Source organism: Oncorhynchus masou, chromosome 1 (genome assembly GCF_036934945.1).
Source record: "Oncorhynchus masou masou isolate Uvic2021 chromosome 1, UVic_Omas_1.1, whole genome shotgun sequence".
Classification (NCBI taxonomy): domain Eukaryota; kingdom Metazoa; phylum Chordata; class Actinopteri; order Salmoniformes; family Salmonidae; genus Oncorhynchus; species Oncorhynchus masou.
The window spans coordinates 34,799,412-34,823,665 of record NC_088212.1 but is presented as its reverse complement, the minus strand read 5'-3'; the positions used below and the strand labels follow the sequence as shown (position 1 = coordinate 34,823,665).

Genomic DNA, 24,254 nt, shown 5'->3' with positions numbered 1-24,254 from the left:
TGAAATGCTTCTTACGAAGCCACTCCTTTGTTGCCCGGGCGGTGTGTTTGGGATCATTGTCATGCTGAAAGACCCAGCCACGTTTCATCTTCAATGCCCTTGCTGATGGAAGGAGGTTTTCACTCAAAATCTCACGATACATGGCCCCATTCATTCTTTCCTTTACATGGATCAGTCGTCCTGGTCCTTTTGCAGAAAAACAGCCCCAAAGCATGATGTTTCCACCCCCATGCTTCACAGAAGGTATGGTGTTCTTTGCATGCAACTAAGCATTCTTTGTCCTCCAAACACGATGAGTTGAGTTTTTACCAAAAAGTTATATTTTGTGTCATCTGACCATATGACTTTCTCCCAATCTTCTTCTGGATCATCCAAATGCTCTCTAGCAAACTTCAGATGGGCCTGGACATGTACTGGCTTAAGCAGGGGGACACGTCTGGCACTGCAGGATTTGAGTCCCTGGCGACTTAGTGTGTTACTGATGGTAGGCTTTGTTACTTTGGTCCCAGCTCTCTGCAGGTCATTCACTAGGTCCCCCCTTGTGATTCTGGGATTTTTGCTCACCGTTCTTGTGATCATTTTGACCCCACGGGGTGAGATCTTGCGTGGAGCCCCAGATCGAGGGAGATTATCAGTGGTCTTTTATGTCTTCCATTTCCTAATAATTGCTCCCACAGTTGATTTCTTCAAACCAAGCTGCTTACCTATTGCAGATTCAGTCTTCCCAGCCTGGTGCAGGTCTACAATTTTGTTTCTGGTGTCCTTTGACAGCTCTTTGGTCTTGGCCATAGTGGAGTTTGGAGTGTGACTGTTTGAGGTTGTGGACAGGTGTCTTTTATACTGATAAGTTCAAACAGATGCCATTAATACAGGTAACGAGTGGAGGACAGAGGAGCCTCTTAAAGAAGAAGTTACAGGTCTGTGAGTGCCAGAAATCTTGCTTGTTTGTAGGTGACCAAATACTTATTTTCCACCATAATTTGCAAATAAATTCATTAAAAATCCTACAATGTGATTTTCTGGATTTTGTCTGTCATAGTTGAAGTGTACCTATGATGAAAATTACAGGCCTCTCTCATCTTTTTAAGTGGGAGAACTTGTACAATTGGTGGCTGACTAAATACTTTTTTGCCCCACTGTACATGCTAGCATGGCTAGTAGCAAACGTTAGCCAGCTGGAACATAGCTAGGTAGCACCGGTTCTCCATATAATGTTGAGAAATAGTGCATTGTGGGTAGTTCAGAAGATTTCCAGAAATAAGTTACATAATAATCATAACATAATCATGACTACAGCTAAGTTACTAAGTCTTGGACCACACTTACTTTGGTGAGTTAAAACTCATGCTTCCTTACCCTTTAAAATCTATGTCAAACAAAAAGCAATGATTTCAAAAATAAACAAATCATCCAACTGCTTTTAACAATTTCCACGGATAATTTGACAAAAACACATTTACTTGAAGAACAGCGCAGATGCAAAGTTTGGTAAGAGAATGGCGGCACAAATAGCACATTCTGTTACCAAACTTTGCACTGTTCTTCAGATTAGTTTTTTGTCCAAATGTCTGGAAATTGTTAAAAGTAGTCATTTTGCATAGAGTTGTATGGTTTGTTTAACTTTGCAATCATTGGTTTTTGTTTGACATACATTTAAAAGTGAAAAATCAGAGATCCATTACGGTGGAATTGCCCAGAATCTAAACTTAGGCCTACGCATCATTGAGTTGGGTCAGTATTGAGATGTTTATGCATTGTAGGAGTGCATAGCTTTATGATGTCACAGCATGAACAGATAGTAAAATGTGACATTAAATTGATATTGCTCTGCCATTTAACTTTGTGATCATCCCATGCTAGTCATGCAGTAGCTAGGCTTTTGTGAGTAGTGAAGCTTAACATTATGAGACCGTTTTCTTACCTTGTCATTAAGGCTGGGAATTGCCAGGGACCTCACGATATGATATCATGATACTTAAGTGCCAATATGATATGTATTGCAATTCGATACTGTGATTTTATTGCGATTCAATGTTCCAAACATTACTCACCATGTCTGCTGCAGAGGGAGAACCATGAGAAAATGAGTTTTGATCAATCATGGAAATAAGTGCTAAAAACAAATTGGTTCCATATTTAAAAAGAAGATGGAGAACAAACTATGAAAGAAAACTACTGGAGTTTTAGTGCAGGTACAGCCAACTCGTGCAAAAATAATATTGTGATATTGTCAAAATAATATTTCGATATGTAACTGTATCGACTGTACCACCTCCCCCCCTCCCATCACTACTTGCCATCCAACCTTAATGTTGCTTGGCTATTTCCCTTTCTGTCCCCATCATAAAAGGGCCATCCTGTGCTTTTTCTAAAGTGTGTATTAGGAGTGGCCCTGCTGGTTTCCGTCTGCTTGAAAGGCCTTCTCATTCTGCCCATTGTTGTGTTTTTTTAACTTATGGCTCAGACTGTAGAGAGCTCCTGAAACCGAGTTTAACAGCTTTATTATTGTTTCCCACCATCACCTCCCAACCCCCAAAAGACCAATTTATTGCAGTTGAGCCTCAAACCCCCCTCTGTGTGTGTGTATTTGTATAGGTATTGGTATGTGCATACATGTCTGCCAACTTTCATTAAAAATGGAACTATTGTACATTTCGAATTCTATACTTTTTGTCTAATTCAGTGCTGAAGATATGGATGTCAGGCCAGGTAGCTTTGTAGGCTAGAGAAGGCAATGTATATTTAAGTGCTAAATAGTTTATCAATTCACAACCGAGTCATAGCATAGCTCAGATCAGGGTGGACTTTAGCTACCATTTCTTGAAGAGGTTCTTAACTAAATAATCTTAAAATAATTCAAAATAATAATAACAAATATAGATTGGGTTATAGGTCTAAATATGTATGGTGTAAAGGCTTTGTTTTAAGTTTCTGTGTGGTAGAGGTGAAGTAAATAGCTTCACTCCTACCACAGCCCCTCATGGCTTTAATCCAGCTAATAAATCAAGTGTAGACCTCACATGCCAGGACTTTGGCTTAACTAAGGTGGCATTTTTCCTTCTTTGCCAAACCGTTTAATCTCCCTCAGGTTGGGCCTTCTGATTGTGTTTGTGTGTGGGTGTGTGAGTTCATAACAGCTTACAGAAGCCGGTCAGGTAGCCTAGCGATCAAGAGTGTTGGGTCATTAACCGAAAGGTCTCCTTGATCAAGACAGTTAACCCCCAGTAACAACTGCTCCCCGGGCACCGATGACGTGGATGTTGATTAAGGCAGCCCCCCGTACCTCTCTGATTCAGTTGTGCAACTGACTAAATATCCCCCTTTCCCTCATTAAGTGGGTATTATTGCCGCCTGCCTGTATCCCCCATAGTGTTGCCTTTGTGATATTACCGAAGTGATAATGGAACAGCTTAATTAATCTACTGCTATTTCCCACAGAGACCGCCCAGGAATAGTGTGTGTGTGTGGGGGATACATTTTTTGTTACAGATAAAATAGCTTGTTCAAACAGACATAAAACCTATCACAGAAATTGCTTTTGCATATTCAATAATTGCATTGTAACCTGTACATTATGATGGCCCCTAGAATGTAGAGCTAGGTAACAGATTGATAATAATACAGCTGTGAATTAAATGTAAGATATCACTCTGATGCATAATTCCCCACTCAACCGAATCTCACCCTGCGCTAGCCTGCTTTGTCCTGCTTGCTACGGTCCATATCGCAAGCTAACCACCTCTGTGCTTAAGCTCCTGGTGGTGTGTGTGATCGCGGGCCAGCGGAACCGAGGTCGGGCCAGCCGGACTGAGGTCGGGCCAGCGGGACCGTGGTCGGGACCGCGAGCCGGTGCTTGTTTCCTCTCCTACCCCAGCGAGTGGTGATCCGAAAGGCCTCAGGAACGTGGAAAGATGAAAGGCCTCAGGAACCTGGGTGATTAACAGCCATTGTTCTCCTGAGAGCTCGATGAAACGGAGAGGGATATCTGGCCACGTCGCCTGCTGCGGAGATAGGAGGTCCTGGCACCATGTAGAATAAATCAGTCTTCATCACTCTTTAATGGTTGCCAGACAATATTAAAGTGTCAGATATGGGACACTCCTCAAAATTATTTTGTTAACTTTCTTTTGTTTGTTTTTCTAATAAAGTTACATAACAGGGTTCAGTCGTCTCTGGCTGCGCTTGCCATCTCCCGCTTTCGCCTTATCGCACACGACCTGTCAGTCAGTGCCCAGTGCATTAGTGATCAAATGGAGGGGGGGGGGGTAGGCAGCGCAGTGCACCAGTTGGTGGCCATTATGTGATAATTTATCATTCAGGCTCATTTTTCTGTCATCTGAGTAGTACCATTGAGTAGGACAGCAGGAGCCTAACTAAACAAACCAGGCCTTACTGGAGGTCTGGGAATCAACTTGATGCCCACCCTGTTTCTGCTCTGTCCACTGACTGTGATACAGAGTTAATGGGGTTGGCTGTGAGTGACTGGATGTCAGTGCAGTCTTAAAGTGCCCGAGTGTGGATGCTGTCAGTGTCATTATTATTATTCAGAATGCCGATGATAGTGACGACTGCAAATTAATGGTAGTACTGTAGTAGGAGTTATGACTGCAGGCTTGGTGGTGAGTGATTATACAGTTATTGTCTATGACATGGTGAGACAGCCTGGATGCCAGTCTACTGCTTACAAAAATGCTACTGTACATTGTTGCCTTTCCAAGAATACAACAAGATTAGTAAAGCAGAAACAGACTAGCACCCAGGCTTATGTTACACTGTGACTTATCTGATGACTTGTTTCTTTCTGGTTGCAGGTTTAGGTGACCAGCAACAGTGACCATGTCTCAGTCTGGAGAGAAAGGGAAAGTGAGTGTGTCCTTACCACTTCAACACCCACACACACACACACACATTGGGGGCGCACATACAGAGCACACATAGAAAGCGATCATCCTAGCCCAGAGGACATCCTGTATAAATGCTTCCATTTCATCGACAGCCTTATTGCTTTTGGGATTTTCTCATCCATTTAATCTCAATTACCACACACATCTCCTAAACACTGGAGATGAAGAATGTCAGGGTGGAAAGAGAGAGAGGGAGGGAGAGAAACAATTCAAGACCCCTTTTCCAATGCTAATCCTATTGAGTTGTATAATACTGTACATTATCTCTATAACCATGTGTTTGTTAGTTCCCTGAGGCGGCGGGATATGTGGGTTTTGCCAACCTGCCCAACCAGGTACACAGGAAGTCCGTGAAGAAGGGATTTGAGTTCACCCTCATGGTCGTTGGTGAGTGACTTATTACACAACTATTTTGATTCAATTCAAGAGAAGCTTACCTACACAGCAGTTATTTTGTGCCAGAATGCTGTCTAGTTGAGGTCTGTGTCCCAAATGGCGCCCTTTTCCCTATATAGTGCACTACTTTTGACCAGAACCCTGGGCCCTAGCCAAAAGTAGTGCGCTACAGTAACCTTGTAGATATGTATAGATCCTAGAGTACTATGCCTGGTCTGTATTCCTCCTGCAGGAGAGTCTGGTTTGGGCAAGTCTACGCTGATCAACAGCCTGTTTCTGACAGACCTTTACCCAGAGAGATACATCCCTGGGGCCGCAGGTGAACACACACACACACACACACACACACACAGGGAGGAAATAAGCAAGGAGGAATGAGTTCTGCTCTCAGACCAGACAGTGCATACACACACACACACTGTAATAACAGAGAAAGGTCTGTTTTCAGCTGTCTCCAGCATTGTATTGCCTGGAGTGGAATGTTAAGAATGTTTATTTTGTATTAGTCTTGAAAAGGCCCATCCCCTCTTTATGACTTAGATTATTGGCCAGTCTGAAAAAGCACCTCCAGCTCCTACCACTTTTGTGTTTGTAGTTCTGAAGGGATAGGATAGGTGTAAGCGATATGGTGATGGCTTATAGTAGCAACTTCTGCCATACTGCTTACACCTGTCCAGTGCCAAAAGATCTGCATAAGGATATTGTGTCCAGAGGCTTAGCTTTGGCAGACTTTGTTATTTAAGCTCGAAAGTCACATGGAACAGAAACTTTGATGTGAAAAGTAATGAAACTGCTTATTATTAAGCTGTGTCCCCTGGGATCCCTCTAAACTTAACCTAGTGTGTTACACACAATGAAAAGGTATTTCCTTTTGTCTCCTCCTCTGTAGAGAAGATTGAGCGGACGGTGCAGATAGAGGCCAGTACGGTGGAGATTGAAGAGAGAGGAGTGAAGCTCCGTCTTACTGTGGTCGACACCCCCGGATACGGAGATGCCATCAACAGCCAAGACTGGTGTGTGTGTGTGTACAATGGTTGATGACGGCAGGAGCAGTTATTCTTCCTGTGCCCTTGCCCCCATCAGCTGCTGTGTGGGCTCTCTCCCTCCCCCTTGTCCCTCTCTCTTCCCCTCCTCTCTGCTCCGTTTCCTTTTGATTGTCCTGACATACCTGTGTTTGGGCCTGGTGGTTTGACATACAACTCGAGGTTGGTGACAACTGGCAGTGATCTAAGGGCTAGGCTGAGTGCAATAGAGCAGGTTAGCAGCTCTATTGACAGCTCTCAGTGGTATTGGTAACAACGAAGGGACAACAGTACATTTACATTTTACATTTTAGTCATTTAGCAGACACTCTTATCCAGAGCAACTTACATGAGCAATTAGGGCAATTGAGTTTTTTGCCTAAGGGCACGTCAACTGATTTTTTTAACCTAGTGAGCTCGGGGATTTGAACCAGCGACCTTTCGGTTACGATGTTAACAGCTAGGCTACCTGCTGCCCCATTAGCAGGTGTTAAGGATATGCTTACATCCATAGTTGGGATCATTATATTTCAATTCCATTTCTCTCAGAATTAGTCAAGGCATTTTTTCACAGTAGTGGCCTGAGTTATCTGGAGTTGCTATGGAATGGACCACAACACTACCTGGGTCCAATAGGGTGAGGTGAATATAGGTCAGAGGTAAACTGCATCCCAAATGGCACCCAATTTCCTATATAGTGCACTACTTTTGACCAGAATAGTGCTCTATACACGGAATAGGGTGCCATTTGGGATGCAGACTGTGTTGATGTTAGTTCTGGCTGGGAGGGAAGCTGTAGGCGCCCTGCTAATGAACATGTTACCACGCCTACTGGTCCTGCAGGAAGTCATCAGAGAAAGCAGGTCAGATGGCAGAGATGATAGGCTGCATCTCAATACTCTGAAACAGCTTTCTTTTCTGGTCTCCTTTTCTCCATGTTGGTCTATGAGATGATAGGCTGCATCTCAATACAATGAAACAGCTTCCTTTTCTGGTCTTTTCTTTCTCTTATCCCTGGTTTTCAAATTGGTGCAGATGAGATAGAAGAGGTGAGGAGATATAGCCAGTTTAGGCTTTTGAGATGCATCCCCTTCGTGAATATATATATATATATATATATATATATATAGTGCCTTGCGAAAGTATTCGGCCCCCTTGAACTTTGTGACCTTTTGCCACATTTCAGGCTTCAAACATAAAGATATAAAACTGTATTTTTTTGTGAAGAATCAACAACAAGTGGGACACAATCATGAAGTGGAACGACATTTATTGGATATTTCAAACTTTTTTAACAAATCAAAAACTGAAAAATTGGCCGTGCAAAATTATTCAGCCCCCTTAAGTTAATACTTTGTAGCGCCATCTTTTGCTGCAATTGCAGCTGTAAGTCGCTTGGGGTATGTCTCTATCAGTTTTGCACATCAAGAGACTGAAATTTTTTCCCATTCCTCCTTGCAAAACAGCTCGAGCTCATTGAGGTTGGATGGAAAGCATTTGTGAACAGCAGTTTTCAGTTCTTTCCACAGATTCTCGATTGGATTCAGGTCTGGACTTTGACTTGGCCATTCTAACACCTGGATATGTTTATTTTTGAACCATTCCATTGTAGATTTTGCTTTATGTTTTGGATCATTATCTTGTTGGAAGACAAATCTCCGTCCAAGTCTCAGGTCTTTTGCAGACTCCATCAGGTTTTCTTCCAGAATGGTCCTGTATTTGGCTCCATCCATCTTCCCATCAATTTTAGCCATCTTCGCTGTCCCTGCTGAAGAAAAGCAGGCCCAAACCATGATGCTGCCACCACCATGTTTGACAGTGGGTATGGTGCGATGAGCTGTGTTGCGTTTACGCCAAACATAACGTTTTGCATTGTTGCCAAAAAGTTCAATTTTGGTTTCATCTGACCAGAGCACATTCTTCCACATGTTTGGTGTGTCTCCCAGGTGGCTTGTGGCAAACTTTAAACGACACTTTTTATGGATATCTTTAAGAAATGGCTTTCTTCTTGCCACTCTTCCATAAAGGCCAGATTTGTGCAATATACGACTGATTGTTGTCCTATGGACAGAGTCTCCCACCTCAGCTGTAGATCTCTGCAGTTCATCCAGAGTGATCATGGGCCTCTTGGCTGCATCTCTGATCTGTCTTCTCCTTGTATGACCTGAAAGTTTAGAGGGACGGCCAGGTCTTGGTAGATTTGCAGTGGTCTGATACTCCTTCCATTTCAATATTATCGCTTGCACAGTGCTCCTTGGGATGTTTAAAGCTTGGGAAATCTTTTTGTATCCAAATCCGGCTTTAAACTTCTTCACAACAGTATCTCGGACCTGCCTGGTGTGTTCCTTGTTCTTCATGATGCTCTCTACGCTTTTAACGGACCTCTGAGACTATCACAGTGCAGGTGCATTTATACGGAGACTTGATTACACACAGGTGGATTGTATTTATCATCATTAGTCATTTAGGTCAACATTGGATCATTCAGAGATCCTCACTGAACTTCTGGAGAGTTTGCTGCACTGAAAGTAAAGGGGCGGAATAATTGTGCACGGCCAATTTTTCAGTTTTTGATTTGTTAAAAAAGTTTGAAATATCCAATAAATGTCGTTCCACTTCATGATTGTGTCCCACTTGTTGTTGATACTTCACAAAAAAATACAGTTTTATATATTTATGTTTGAAGCCTGAAATGTGGCAAAAGGTCGCAAAGTTCAAGGGGGCCGAATACTTTCGCAAGGCACTGTATATACACAGTACATAGTACATATACTCCCTAGGCTCCAAAATTCCACAGTCTATTTCTGGAGGTGGTTTTCTAGTGCAGACTGTGTCTCTGGTTGTTTTTTGTTTGATGTGTGTGTGTTCTGTCCTGTGTGTCCTCAGCTTTAAGACCATCATCCAGTACATTGATAACCAGTTTGAGCGTTACCTTCATGACGAGAGTGGCCTGAACCGCAGACACATCGTAGACAACCGAGTCCACTGCTGCTTCTACTTCATCTCTCCCTTTGGACACGGGTAAGAACACACACACACACACACACACACACACACACACACACACACACACACACACACACACACACACACACACACAGCTACCTCTAGTTCATACAACCATTTAGGCTAGGTAGGGGGAACATAATCACTTTATACTTTTTATTTAGCTACTATTATTTATCTATTGTTTGTATTTCTACCTCTCCCTGTCCAGTCTGAAGCCTCTGGATGTGGAGTTTATGAAGGCCATCCACAGCAAGGTCAACATCGTCCCTGTCATCGCTAAGGCTGACACACTCACACTGAAAGAAAGAGACCGCCTTAAGAAGAGGGTGAGTGGGACACGTGCGCACACACACACACACATACATACACATACACATACACAAGCAATGTGACAAGCATGTCAGACATTCAAGAGTTTTCCCTCATTCCCCTAGGTATTTACTTTTTACACAGGTGTAAAAACATAGCATTGCCCCTCACTGAGATCACAATGGAACCAATGGAATTAGTGATGAGGTTGTTGCCAGAATGTTGAGGGCTGCATTAGCATCAGTAGCTGTTCTATGTTGTTTGTGTCCTGAGCCATATGGCACTGTCATTAGAAAGTAGATTATATAATAATAGAAATTAGATTCTTATCAGCACACTGGCACGCTGGCTCAGAGGCAACTATGCAAGTCGAACATCCGTGATTGTGTGTGAATACACACACATTTGCCTGTGTGTGTGGGTGTGTACATTTTTAATGATGCAGCTTGATTACTGCTGGACAATAGCAGGCTTATTTAGAAGTGCAGATAGAGATGGAGAGAAGTGAAAGAGAGGGGGGAGAGAAAAGGGGGCAGCAGGTAGCCTAGAGGTTACAGCGTTGGGCCAGTAAACGAAAGGTTGCTAGATAGAATCCCTGAGCTGACAAGGTAAAAATCTGTCGTTCTGCCCCTGAACAAGGCAGTTAACCCACTGTTTCTAGGCCGTCATTGTACATAAGAATTTGTTCTTAACTAGTGAAATAAAGGAAAAATAAATACAAATTAAATAGAGGGAGAGAGAGCACACATCTTGGTCAGTGTCCTTTCCTTCCAATGCATCCTATTGGAGCAGACCTGCATGCTTCTGGTTTCCTGATATCTGGTCTGACATCACACACACCATGAGAGGTTTGTTAAGCTGATATAGCCCACTCTAGGCAGAGGAGAATGAGGCTGTGTAAATAGGATTTCCTGCTTCTGTGATATCACTCTATCTCCCCTCATCCTCCTCTTATCTAATCTACTCCCTCCACTTTTGACTCTTGTGTTTGAGTCAGTTTGTTTCAAATGTTTCAACAGTGCTTTTTTCTCTCTGGTGGGAGGGATAGCAACCAGATCCGGACAGGGCTTTTGCATGTCTGTGTGCACTTGTGTGTGTGTGTGTCTAACATCCATCCAATATAATCACTAGTGAATATCTTATTGTCAAACTCCTGCCCACTACCCACTTCGTTTTGCCTGAGCGATCTCGTTAGCTATACTTTAACAAGTTTGTTTGCTTACCTAGCAGCGGGAGACACTCCCCCCTCCCCTCACTAACCCCTGTACTGGCCAGAACAGTCAGATACAGTCCCAGCTAGTATTGTATGTTCAGTCCCAGACCACCCACCAGCCTGTCTTTCACACCCCAGAAACAGTGGTCTTTTCCCCCAGTGGGGAGGCCTCTGCTCTGGCATGTATGGGAGTGGGGCATGCCTGGCACTCCGGGGGCATGCCGGGAACAGCTCTCCTACCTGGGCTCCAGTGGAGGATGGCATACTCAGTCACTGTACAGCTGCTTTGTTGAAGGCCCAGGTCTGGACAGAGCTGGTTCTACAGGAGTGTGAGTATACGTATGTGTGACTGCAGACTCAGTCACTGTGAAGCAGCTTTGTTGAAGACTCACACAGTCTGGTTGTGTAAAGTGCTGATGTTACAGATTAGTAAAAACACACACACACACACACAATTCCTCAAACAATTATTTTTTTGTGTTTTTTTGTTTGTTGTTGCTTTTGACCAAATCAAATACACATGTTTAGCAGATGTTATTGTGGATGTAGCAAAATTATCTCTATAGGGTGAGTGTCCTGACAGCCAGAGGGGATGGAATGGGGTGTGCGAGGGACAAATTGCACACCCTGTTCAACTGTCTAAAAACTCTGTCTGTCGCATTAGTTCCCATGGTCCACTTAGCTTTCCCATAACAACTGTCAGTTAACAAGCAATTAAGATAAACAGAATGGATAGCCTACACAGATGTGTACACTAACACATCTCAAACTCACATACAGTTTTACAAAAACACAGGTCTATACACACAAACCCCTGGTGCTCCACCGCCAACAAAACGTATTAATTCCCCACCGGTTTAGTTCACAAGGGGGCACAAAAAAAAACAGAAAAAAAGCCCATTGGGCGTCTATTACGAGAATACTAACCAAATTAATACAAGTAATTGTGAATTTCCACGAAGGCTGCTAGCTTTAGTTTTAGCATAGTTCTTGCCACAAAAACGTGATTTTTCATTGTAAGTTAATTTACTTGTGTGGCTGCCAGCCAAATAGTGTTGCACTTCTGTTGTCATTTGATGAAAATTAGTTGCCGAATGTGTTGCACTAATGTATTTTCTGTGAAGGAAAACTACAGTTGCATGTCCCTGATCACTCTATTGAAGCAAAAATTCACTTGACCTTCAATATAAAATGCAACCCCTGTCAATACACAGCTTCCGCTGGGGAACTACGTAAGCTTCATCATTTAAAATAATGTGACAGGTGAAATAGAGAGCGCAATCTGCTTTATCTCCTAATGCATCGCACAAGTTGACTGCAGTTATTTTCTAAATAATAGCTAGAAATATTAAAATGTATTGAAAAACTAGTTTCAACATTATTGACAATATTGAAAAACCATCCCGTGGCTATTTCCAAATACCTCAATATATGGTATACCGCTCAAGCCTAATAGTGAGTTACTAGATAAATCATTATAGGTAGGATGGGGGGTTGGGCAGGGAGGATAATGCAGGTCCATATTTGGGCATGGCACCAAGCTATCCATAAGGAACCATGTTCTTTTATTTCTTTCTTTTGTTATTTTTCAAGAATTCTTTTAGCTTTAATATTGCCGGTAGTGGGTAGCTTCCATCAATGTAATAGTCTGCATCTATTCTCGGTCTTCCTTTCCTGTGGCAGTCCTCATGAGAGCCAGTTTCCTCATCGTGCTGGTGTTTGTAATTTCAAAGTTCTTGAAATGTTCTGCATTGACTGACCTTCATGTCTTAAAGTAATTATGGACTGTCATTTCTCTTTACTTATTTGAGTTGTTCCTGCCGTAATATGGACTTGGTCTTTTACCAAATAGGGCTATCTTCTGTATACCACCCCTACCAGGCTGTATTACATCCGGCCGTGATTGGTAGTCCCATAGGGCAGCGCACAATTGGCCCAGCGTCGTCCGGGTTTGGTCTGTGTAGGCTGTCATTGTAAATAACCATTTGTTCTTAACTGACTTGCCTAATTAAATAAACGTTTAAATATTTAAATAAACCTTGTCACAACAGAACTGATTGGCTCAAATACATTAAGAAGGAAAGAAATTCCACAAATGAACTTTTAACAAGGCACACCTGTTAATTAAAATGCATTCCAGGTGACTACCTCATGAAGCAGGTTGAGAGAAATCCAAGAGTGTGCAAAGCTGTCAAAGCAAAGGGTGGCTACTTTGAAGAATCTCAAATATAAAATATATTTTGATTTAACACTTTTTTGGTTTCTACTTAATTCCATATCTGTTATTTCATAGTTTTGATGTCTTCACTATTATTCTACAATGTGGAAAATAGTAAAAAATTAAGAAAAGCCCTTGAATGAGTGGGTGTGTCCAAACTTTTGACTGGTACTTCTGAGAAGTAGCCGTTATGTACTATTTTACACCCTGGGTTAATATACATAACTTTAACCCATTTTATAAGAGATTCTCCAAAATTGAAAAATTCCAGGCATTTATATATAAACTCCTGTTGTACCCATAGTCGTAGCATGTCAATCTTACCCATTGCTAAGCATCAATTACATTTATTTTTCTATGGAAAAATATATATATTGTTCCCAATCAGCCTCCTGGATGCTGAAAGTTATTGGCTCTTTGTCTTGAATCTTCCGGCCAAGGTAATGTTGTGATGCTTAAAGTCTACTCTACTCTAACTGCATGTTCATCTACAAGAGAAAGTATACAATCTGATGATTTACTCATCTTGGGTTTACTTGTTGTCCTTTGCACTGTTTGTTTCCCAGTCTAATCAGATAAGTAATTATATATACAGTACGTGCTTCTGTGGGCCCTGCCGAGCACCGTAGTTGAGTACCAGTCCCTTGCCAGACTAAGGCAGTTGGGTGCCCCCCCCCTGGTCAATACCACAGTAACTTAACAATTTCCACATTTTTTTTTGCAAAAACACATTTACTTGAAAAACTGTGCAGATGCAAGATTTGGAAACAGAATTACGGTTTGTACTGTTTATGCCATCATTCTGTTACCAAAGTTTCCATCTGCATTGTTCTTCAAGTAAATGTGTTTTTGTAAAATTTTCTGTGGAAATTGTTAAACGTAGTCCTTGTGCAGAGATGAATGGTTAGTTTTTAACTTTGCAATCATTGGTTTTTGTTTGACATATAAAGTGAAAAATCTGAGTCTGTGTCACCATGCAATTGCCCTCCCGCGAGACTCGGGTAGTTGGGTGCCCCTCCCCTGTTAGACTAGGGTAGTACAATACCCCTCCCCTGCCATACAAGGGTAGTTGGGTGCCCCTCCCCTGTTAGACTAGGGTAGTACAATACCCCTCCCCTCCACCCCTCCCCTGCCATAGTTGGGTGCCCCTCCCCTGTTAGACTAGTACAATACCCTCCGCTGCCATACGAGGGTAGTTGAGTACCCCTCCCCTGTTAGACTAGGGTAGTACAATACCCCTCCCCTGCCATACTAGGGTAGTTGGGTGCCCCTCCCCTGTTAGACTAGGGTAGTACAATACCCCTCCGCTGCCATACGAGGGTAGTTGAGTACCCCTCCCCTGTTAGACTAGGGTAGTACAATACCCCTCCCCTGCCATACTAGGGTAGTTGGGTGCCCCTCCCCTGTTAGACTAGGGTAGTACAATACCCCTCCCCTGCCATACTAGGGTAGTTGGGTGCCCCTCCCCTTTAGACTAGGGTAGTACAATACCCCTCCCCTGCCATACTAGGGTAGTTGGGTGCCCCTCCCCTGTTAGACTAGGGTAGTACAATACCCCTCCCCTGCCATACTAGGGTAGTTGGGTGCCCCTCCCCTGTTAGACTAGGGTAGTACAATACCCCTCCCCTGTTAGACTAGGGTAGTACAATACCCCTCCCCTGTTAGACTAGGGTAGTACAATACCCCTCCCCTGCCATACTAGGGTAGGGTAGTCTTTCCATTGAGGTCAGAGAAGCAGCAGCCCTACCCATTGGTTAGACTAGGGTAGTACAATTTTTACGTTGTTTGTCCGTCCTAAATGTGTTGCATCCCCCCTGCCATACTAGGGTAGAACAATATACATTTCCTGCAATGGGTCAAGTGCCCCTCCCCTTTAGACTAGGGTAGTACAATACCCCTCCCCTGCCATACTAGGGTAGCCTTGGGTGCTCCCTCCCCTGTTAGACTAGGGTAGTACAATATCCCCCCCCAACTGGTCATTCTCGCCTTTCTTCCATACTAGGGTAGTGAACTGAGTACACACCTTTATTTAACCCTGAGAACAAGTTCCATACTAGGGTAGTTGCAGTGTGAACAGACCACAGAGTTACCCCAAGTTTAGACTAGGGGTAGTACAATACCCACTGGAGTGATAAATGATCCCAGGTAGAGATACTGGTGTGCAAAAGATCAGAAAAGTAAATAAATAAAAAGCCAGTGAGGGGATGAGGTAGGTGAAAATGGGTGGGCTATTTACCAATGCTATGTACAGCTGCAGACAGCACATGTTTCGGTGAGGGAGCTGCAATCTGCTCCAGTCACAGGTGTTGGCTTTAGGAGCAGACCTGCTGGACGGATGGGTGTTGCCATACTAGGGTAGTTGGGTGCCCCTCCCCTGTTAGCCTAGGGATAAAAGTCCAACTTCAAGTCACAGGCCCTGGAACGAAAGGCGGCCCCTGCCATACTAGTGGTGAGATTGAGTACCTAGCATGGACTTGTAGATCCCCTGCCATACTAGGAGGCAATTTTGTAGATGACTGTGATAAACTGCATCCAGTTTGCTGAGTAGAGTGTTGGAGGCAATTTTGTAGATGACATCGGTAGGATAGTCAGTTTTACTAGGGTAAGTTTGGCGGCGTGAGTGAAGGAGGCTTTGTTGCGGAATAGAAAGCCGACTCTTGATTTGATTTTCGATTGGAGATGTTTGATATGAGTCTGGAAGGAGAGTTTACAGTCTAGCCAGACACCTAGGTACTTATAGGTGTCCACATATTCAAGGTCGGAACCGTCCAGGGTGGTGATGGTCGTAGGGCATGCGGGTGCAGGCAGCGATCGGTTGAAAAGCATGTATTTGGTTTTACTAGCGTTTAAGAGCAGTTGGAGGCCACGGAAGGAGTGTTGTATGTTAACACTGCCGAACATAGGACCTCAGCTCCTGTTGATTACATTTCTATTTTAGTCATTTAGCAGACGCTCTTATCCAGAGCAACTTAGTGCATTCGTCTTAAGATACTGTAGCTAGGTGGGACAACTACATATCTCAGTCATAGTAAGTACAGTTTCCTCACTAAAGTAGGTATCAGCAAAGTCTGTTTAGCTAACGTCACATGGCTAGTTATTGAGACTTGGTTAGCCCTCGCCTCAAGGCTTTAGCTACGGGCTAGCTGTCACCGCAAAGCTTAGCTAACCAGTGTAACTCGCCACAAGTCTAGCTACACTAAACAAGCTTTTCTACCTGCAAGTGTAGAATTGCTGGCTCTCCTCTCACGTTTAGCACAACACACTCACGGCCGTGTTGACCAGACTGACCGCCCTAGCTTCACAGCTCGACGGTCGAGAGACACGCATGGTTCGCCGAGAGACAAAGATAGAATGCTAGCTAGCTCACACTTTGCTCGAGGAATAGTATTTCTCGCAGCCATGGAGCCTGCTACCCCTACACAGTGAGAACCTAGCAGGCCTCCTGCCCCCTCAGCACCGGCACACCCGTGCCCATGCGAGGGGATGATAGCAGGCAAGGATACACACCCCATGTGTATCGCCTGCTTGAGTTTTGAGCACGCTACGGCATCACTCGCTAACCCCGAATTCTGCAAGCATTGTAAAGCACTGCCTGCAAACTGCCTTCATCAGTGAGTGCAAAGAGCAACCTCCAAACAAGACTCTTCGCCCTCACAGCCTTCGGGCAATGAGGCTAACCCACAAACCCTACCCTCCTTGGAGGAAGCTAATTAATATGGGGCCCTCGATTCACTGTATCAAAACTAAACAGCGGGCAAGAAGGATGAGAACCTCGATATCGATGAGGAAGAAATACTCAAAATCATTGAGGCGGAGAAATCTCAAGCCCACGGCTCCAAGTCCTCTTCTGCCCTCAGTGCAGCATCAGCATCCAACGAAAATGTTGGGCTTATCAACAACTAAATGGGCAGCGACCAGGCTCGGTATCGACTGTTCCGCACATGTGGGGGTTGCTGCGCTGAAAGGGACTGGTTCGACTGGAGGAAACTTTGGTAGAGCAGACAGGAGAGCATTACAGTAGTCAAGCCTGCTTGTAATAAAAGCATGGATGAGTCTCTCTGTATCAGCCTGAGAGAAAAACGGCAACACATTGACAATGTTCCTCAGGTGGTAAAAATATATTTTGGTCACATTTCTAATGTGGGATTTGAAATTTAGTTCAGAATCTAAAATAACACCTAGGTTTTTTACCTGGTGTTTTATCTTTATTGTCAGTGAATTAAAATGTGCGGCTAGATTCTCTGTCTGCTTTGTCTCTAACAATAAGGACCTCGGTCTTTTCTTGATTTAGCTGGAGGAAGTTGTGAGCCATCCAAGTATTTAAATCACTAATACAATCTAATAATATATCCGTGGAGCTAAAATCCTCTAGTGACACAGAAATGTAAAGTTGTGTATCGTCTGCGTAGCTGTGAAAATAAATGCTGTGCCTTCTGATAACATATATAAACTGAACACTACCGTACCCAAAATTTATCCTTGTGGAACGTGCAATATGTATTTTCTCTGAGTTACGCCCCATTCTGGACCTACGGATCATCAACAGCTTTCTGAGAAAGTTCACGTTCCATATGCTTATGCTCAACGTGCTGTCTCAATCTATTCGTCAAGGCGACTGGTTCACTTCAGTCAACCTGCCGGACGCTTTTACATATGCATTCTGCCCGGGGGTTTCTCAGGTTTGCCTTTCAAGGCACAGCCTACGGAGACCTTGTGGTTTCCTTTGGGCTAGCACTTGCTCCTCATTTGTTCAGCAAGTGTGTGGAGGCAGCTCTAGCATCCCTGAGAACCAGGATGCTAAGAGTCTCTGACTACATAGACGATGACCTGCTTTGCTCCCCTTCACAGGAGCAAGTGGTACGAGGCACGGCTTTCCTTGTAACTGAGTTAAGGTTCAAGATAATCCAGATAAAGAGTTGTTTGGTGCCCACACAGAGAATAGAATATCCAGGTGTCAAACTGGATTTTCTCTCTTATCGGGCTACACTATCGGACGACCGCGTCACGTTGTACCCAACAGTGCCTCGCCATATTCAACAGGGGGCGCTCGGTCACGCTCAGAACGTGTGTCTGAGTTCTGGGGTTGATGACGTCCACCATCTCAGTAGTACAGCTGGGACTACTGAGAATGAGAGACTCTGGGTTGCTGCCCTTCGTCTGTGTCCACAACGGCACCGCAATCGGGCTTGTCTCTCAGCTCTCCGTCACTGGACGAGCCCCTCGATCTTTGTTTCAGGCACTCCCCTAGGGGTACTGTCATTGACGAAGGTGGTGATGACAGACGTGTCACTCACAAGGTGGGGCGCAGTTCTCGAGGGAAGAGCAATAAATGGATTGTGGTTCCCACATATCTGCCATTGTCATATAAATGACCTCAAACTGCTGACAGTGTTTCATGCATTGATACAGTTTCTGCCCTTCAATCGAAATTGTCACGTCCTTGTCAGGACAGACAATACGACTACATGTTTCCTCCTCTATGATTGATTCTCCTCAACAAGGCATAGTAGCCCCTCGATGGCCAGGCAGGTTGTGGTTAGCGGAGATCATTCTCCTGCTTTATGAAGATCCCTGGCAATTACACAGGGATCTTTTGACCCAGGCGAAGATAGATTTTACACCCTCACCCGGAACCCATGGCCCTCTGGGCCTGGATAAATCTTCATTTGACAGGCTTGCCTCGGAGTCATTGAGACTATCCAGAGTGCAAGAGCCTCTTCAACACGCTCACTGTATGGACAAAAGTGGTGTGTTTTTTTAAAAAGTGGTGTGACCGAAAACATATTCCTTTCCAATGCTCTTTAACTAAAAGTTTTATACTTCTTGCACAACCTTTTGGACCACGCAATGATTTGGTTTGTCAATTAATTTTGGCCCTCTTCTATACCGCCTGTAATGTGCTGCACTACAATTCCCAGCAAGCATTGCTCGTGCCAACGTTCTAAGCCAAAGGCAGTGCATTGAAACACGAACACACCTCCTCCCAGACCCACACACACACACCACCCACGAGTCAGCCAGTGCCCTGTATCATATCATCACTGAACATTTTCAGCTGCTCAACTGCCCTTAATGACACTGACCGAATCTTCTACCGGACGGAAAGTTGAAAGTGTTTTAGGCTAAATGTCGATGCCAAGTTTTGGTTCCAATGTACACCGAAAATGTAATCTTGGTTATCAAAAATGTATTAGATAAAGGATTCACACCAAAGTATAAATTACTAAAGGACACATAATTGAATCAACATTTGAGTCATCTACTTTATGAAATTACACAGCCTGATACACTCGCATCCAACTGCGCTGTTTGTGTGTCCCATTTATAGTGCACAGACACATGCCACAGTCCTAGGATACTAAAATGTTGCAGTCTGGCTTCGTTTTTTAAAGCTTTACAATAAATAACCAAAAAAACAAAACCTGGATCAAAACACAATGCAAATAGAAAACATGTAGGCCTATTACAGCGACATTTGAGCAGTAGCCTAGGCTGGCTAATCAACTGCAAGACATTTTGAGCGCACCATACAGTATTGCTGCATTCAACCGCATCAGTGATCCATGCAGCATGAAAAATGAAAAACATGTTTAAAGTTGAAATGTTATTGTTACATCAGCCTAGTGAACCTACCTACGTTTTTGTTATAGGCAGTTTTTAAATACTTTTTGATTAGGTCACAGCATATTATTTATATCTGCAAGGACAGCAGGAAAGGCTGGACAAATATGATTTATCTGTCACGTTGTTTGTAATAATGGTCGAACCAAGACGCAGTGCGATATGAGTTCCACATTCTTTCATATTAGTAAAACTTAACAAAACAAAAAACAATAAACTAACAAACCGTGACTACTGAGGTGCTATGTGCACTAACTCCAAACACAATATCCCATAAACCACAAGTGGAAAAAATGCTACTTAAGTATGATCCCCAATTAGAGACAACGATAACCAGCTGCCTCTTATTGGGAATCATACAAATCACCAACATAGAAAATAAACATAGAACCCCACAGAAAATATAAACTAGAACAACCCCCCCAGTCACGCCCTGACCTACTCTACCATAGAAAATAAAAGCTTTCTATGGTCAGGACGTGACATTATCTCTTGTTTTATTTATGTTAAAATGCTATATACAGCATCCTACAGTGTGCGTTTATAAGTGGACTTTTATAAAGTGCCATATTTTATATCTAAAACAATGGGCAGTTTGAGTTGCAGTTGTATGCCGGTCTTTTTCTAAAAGCAAACGTATAGGCTATGTCTGCCTGTGAATTAGTTATTTTTTCAATATTGCCTGTGCGGTGATTGAGTTTGACACCCCTGTTTTGGAGAGAGGGAAGGTGTTCCCCACTGTTAAGGTCTATCTAGCCGCTATCTCTGCCTGTCACATAGGCTTCGACAACAACACAATAGGGAAGCACCCTCTGTTATGTCGTTTCATGAAGGGAGCACGTCGCTTACGCCCAGTCTCCAAGCCTTTAGCCGCATCTTGGGATCTATCTATTGTGCTTGAGGTGATTTTCTCAGCAACCTTTTGAGCCGCTGGAAAGCATGGAGTTGAAATATCTCTCCTTGTAAGGGCTGATTGCCCTTACATCCATAAAGCGGTGAGTGAGCCGCACTGTAAGTACACCATTCGTGCCTACAGTTCAACCCAGGGTTATCCAAGGTAACGTTGGTACCCAATCGCACCTTTATACCATAGGTCAGCGGCAATTGTCTCACCTTAGAGCTTGTGGCTTTTCCCGCATCTCCAGAATTTGTGCCCAGTACGCGCTTTGAGCATCTACTTGGATAGAGCGAGAGCATGCTGTAAGAGTGACTAACTCTTCGTGTCTTGGGCGTCTCCCTGCAAGAGTGGGCCCCTCTCTCGTCAACAGCTATCCCATTGGATAGTGGAGGCTATTATATTGGCTTACAGTGCATTCGGATTTTGTGATGTTACAGCCTTATTCTTAAATTTGTTTTTTTCCCCCATCAATCTACACACACTACCCCATAATGACAAAGCAAAAACAGGTTTTTAGAAATTTTAGCAAATTTATTACAAATAAAAAAACTATCACATTTACATAAGGCACAACTGTATTTTTGGAGTTCCTCCCATTCTTCTCTGCAGATCCTTTCAAGCTCTGTCAGGTTGGATGGGGAGCGTTGCTGCGCAGCTATTTTCAGGTCTCTCCAGAGATGTTTGATCGGGTTCAAGTCCAGGCTCTGGCTGCCACTCATGGACATTCAGAGACTTGTCCCAAAGCCACTCATGCGTTGTCTTGGCTGTGTGCTTAGGGTTGTTGTCCTGTTGGAAAGTGAACCTTCACCCCAGTCTGAGGTCCTGAGTGCTCTGGAGCAGGTTTTCATCAAGGATCTCTCTGTACTTTGTTCAGTTCATCTTTCCCTCGATCCTGACTAGTCTCCCAGTCCTTGCCGCTGAAAAACATCCCTATAGCATGATTCTGCCACCACCATTCATTGTAGGGATGGTACTGGCCAGGTGATGAGCGGTACCTGGTTTCTCTCCAGACGTGACGCTTGGCATTCAGGCCAAAGAGTTCAGTCTTGATTTCATCAGACCAGAGAATCTTGTTCCTCATGGTCTGAGAGTCCTTTAGATGCCTTTTGGCAAACCCCAAGTGGGCTGTCATGTGCCTTTTTACTGAGAAGTGGCTTCCATCTAGCCACTCTATCATAAAGGCCTGATCGGTGGAGTGCTGCAGAGATGGTTGTCCTTCTGGAAGGTTCTCTCATCTCCACAGAGGAACTCTGGAGCTCTGTTAGAGTGACCATCGGGTCTTGGTCACCTTCCTGACCAAGGCCCTTCTTACTCGATTGCTAAGTTTTGCCGGGCGGCCAGCTCTAGGAAGAGTCTTTGCAGTTCCTAACTTCTTCCATTTAAGAATGGTGTACATCAAGCTGCCTCATGCTACAGGAAATAGGCTCCTGCCCATGCAAGGCTACTTACTTACTGTGACCTGTTTTTTTTTTTTTTTTTGATATATGAAAAAGAAAATACAAATGTTTATTCAGCAATGGGTTTTAAATGATCTTGATGAGGGATGGCATGTAGTGCTAGTACACTGTACTGTATGTACTCACTAACCTGCTATATCTGTATAGTAGAACTTGAGTTGGGTATTTGACTGCAACTGCTACTAGTAGTTTAGTACTCTGAGACAGTACATGGCCTCTATAGTTTGAAGGGAGGAAGAGGTCAGAGAGGGCTAGAGAGCTCAGGAGGAGTTCTATTCTTGCACCGAGCCAGGGGACAACCAATTGTTCAGCCCTCTCCCCTTCTCTCTCCCCCGTCCACTCCTGTTCTCACGGAAGGCAGTTTGGCCATGCAGCTGCCATATTTCACCCAGGCCACGGCCTGTGGTGCTGTCACAGCTTTCCCGTCATTGTCTCGCTCCTGTCGACTCCCCAATGAATCCTCAGTCCTCTCAGCCCTGCTGCTACTGTGTGAACTAGCTCGACTACATCCCCACAGGGATCCTGGGGGGGTCTTAACTTTTCTTGGCGCCGTTGTTTGAAGTGCTGTCACCATGAAAATGTTTAAGATTAACAGCCTACATATTTAATCCAAAGATGGTAGATATGGCTTATTTGATGGATATTACTTAACAAGCCAAGCAGACAGACCCGGTGCCAGGATAGGCCTAAAGTGACTAAGGGGGAAGTTGAAATCGGTGAGGGGGCACAATTTTGGGGGGTTCTTCCATTGGAATCATATTCAATTCTGCTTATCATGCTATATCACAATAAACATAAAGTTCGAATGCAGAGACTCTGAGACCATTGAGTGCTTTTGAAGTGACAGGTTGGCGCAAAATCTGTGTCCCATCTGCACTGTATCAGCACAATGGAAAGCACCCTACACACTAAAGCAAGGCCATTTTGGCAATTAATATAGGCTATACGGGTAATTCACCTATTACAAACAGCCTATGGGAATACAGCTGTACACACATCTGTCTTACCAAAACAATACAAACTAAATTCTGAAAGTAGTAGCCTAGTTATTCATGCAAACAAAAATACTGAAAAGCAGTTTGGCTTAGAATACTGACACAACTGCGAATGCGATCGAATGAATGTGAACAGAACAAAACAGCGGTAGGCTTACTAGGCCTATAAACATAGATCAGATCAATAAAGGCATTACACAATCTAGGCTAGTTACTTTAACAGTAAACAAACGTAGTAAGCACAAGGCGATTGCAAATAACTAAAATATAGCTTACTTGAGTGAGATGCAACAAACTGTCTTGCCAAATAAACAGGCCTATAGGCCCGCTTCAATTATGGGAAATCACGCAGCTTATGAGTTCAGAAACACGTTGCGATATGGCACTTCTGTAGATCAAATTTGACTCACCCAAGTATTCAATTAAGTAATCCCGGCCTACCATAAACATGTATGTCCAATACGTGCAGGTCTATTTACAACCTGGGAAAGCATTCTATTTCTATGGTTATTTATTTCTATGATGATACATACTGATATGTAGCTATACCCAAGGGCGACATTTGGGTTCTTGCATTTTAATTCTATTGAAATCTGTTTCACGCTATAGCACAATAAACATACAAGTTTTACAACAGTGATGTGCAGAATGGCATCTTGGAACGCACAACTTGTCGATTCTTGTCACGGATGGCTATTTTCTTGTCTCCGCTCAGGAAGGAGATGCGTTCTGTCTCCTAGAGATGAATGTACTTTGGTGCAAAAAATGCAAATCAATCCCAGAACAACAGCAAAGGACCTTGTGAAGATGCTGGAGGAAACAGGTACAAAAGTATCTATATCCACAGTAAAACGAGTCCTATATCGACATAACCTGAAAGGCCGCTCAGCAATGAAGAAGCCATAAAAAAGCCAGACTACGGGTTGCAACTGCACATGGGGACAAAGATCATACTTTTTGGAGAAATGTCCTCTGGTCTGATGAAACAAAAATAGAACTGGTCATAATGACCATCGTTATGTTTGGAGGAAAAAGGGGGAGACTTGCAAGCTGAAGAACGCCATCCCAACCGTGAAGCACGGGGGTGGCAGCATCATGTTGTGGGGGTGCTTTGCTGCAGGAGGGACTGGTGCACTTCACAAAATAGATGGCATCATGAGGATGGAAAATTATGTGGATATATTGAAGCAACATCTCAAGACATCGGTCAGG

General features: G+C 43.6%; 1 protein-coding gene across 2 annotated transcripts in view; it reads left to right on the top strand.

Moving 5' to 3' along the window:
• LOC135542904 (septin-2-like) overlaps positions 1 to 24,254 on the top strand; it is a 46,342-nt gene that overhangs the window by 3,966 nt on the left and 18,122 nt on the right. Inside the window, exons 1-7 of one of the 2 annotated variants that reach the window (XM_064970057.1) lie at positions 3,773 to 3,933; positions 4,812 to 4,863; positions 5,192 to 5,291; positions 5,533 to 5,619; positions 6,190 to 6,313; positions 9,209 to 9,343; positions 9,540 to 9,657. In XM_064970057.1, the coding sequence (XP_064826129.1) occupies positions 4,837 to 4,863; positions 5,192 to 5,291; positions 5,533 to 5,619; positions 6,190 to 6,313; positions 9,209 to 9,343; positions 9,540 to 9,657 (591 nt within the window). In that variant the 5' untranslated portion in view covers positions 3,773 to 3,933; positions 4,812 to 4,836. Of the gene's footprint in view, positions 1 to 3,772; positions 3,934 to 4,811; positions 4,864 to 5,191; positions 5,292 to 5,532; positions 5,620 to 6,189; positions 6,314 to 9,208; positions 9,344 to 9,539; positions 9,658 to 24,254 lie in introns of those variants that run through there. The other variant, XM_064970050.1, reaches the window with a different exon arrangement.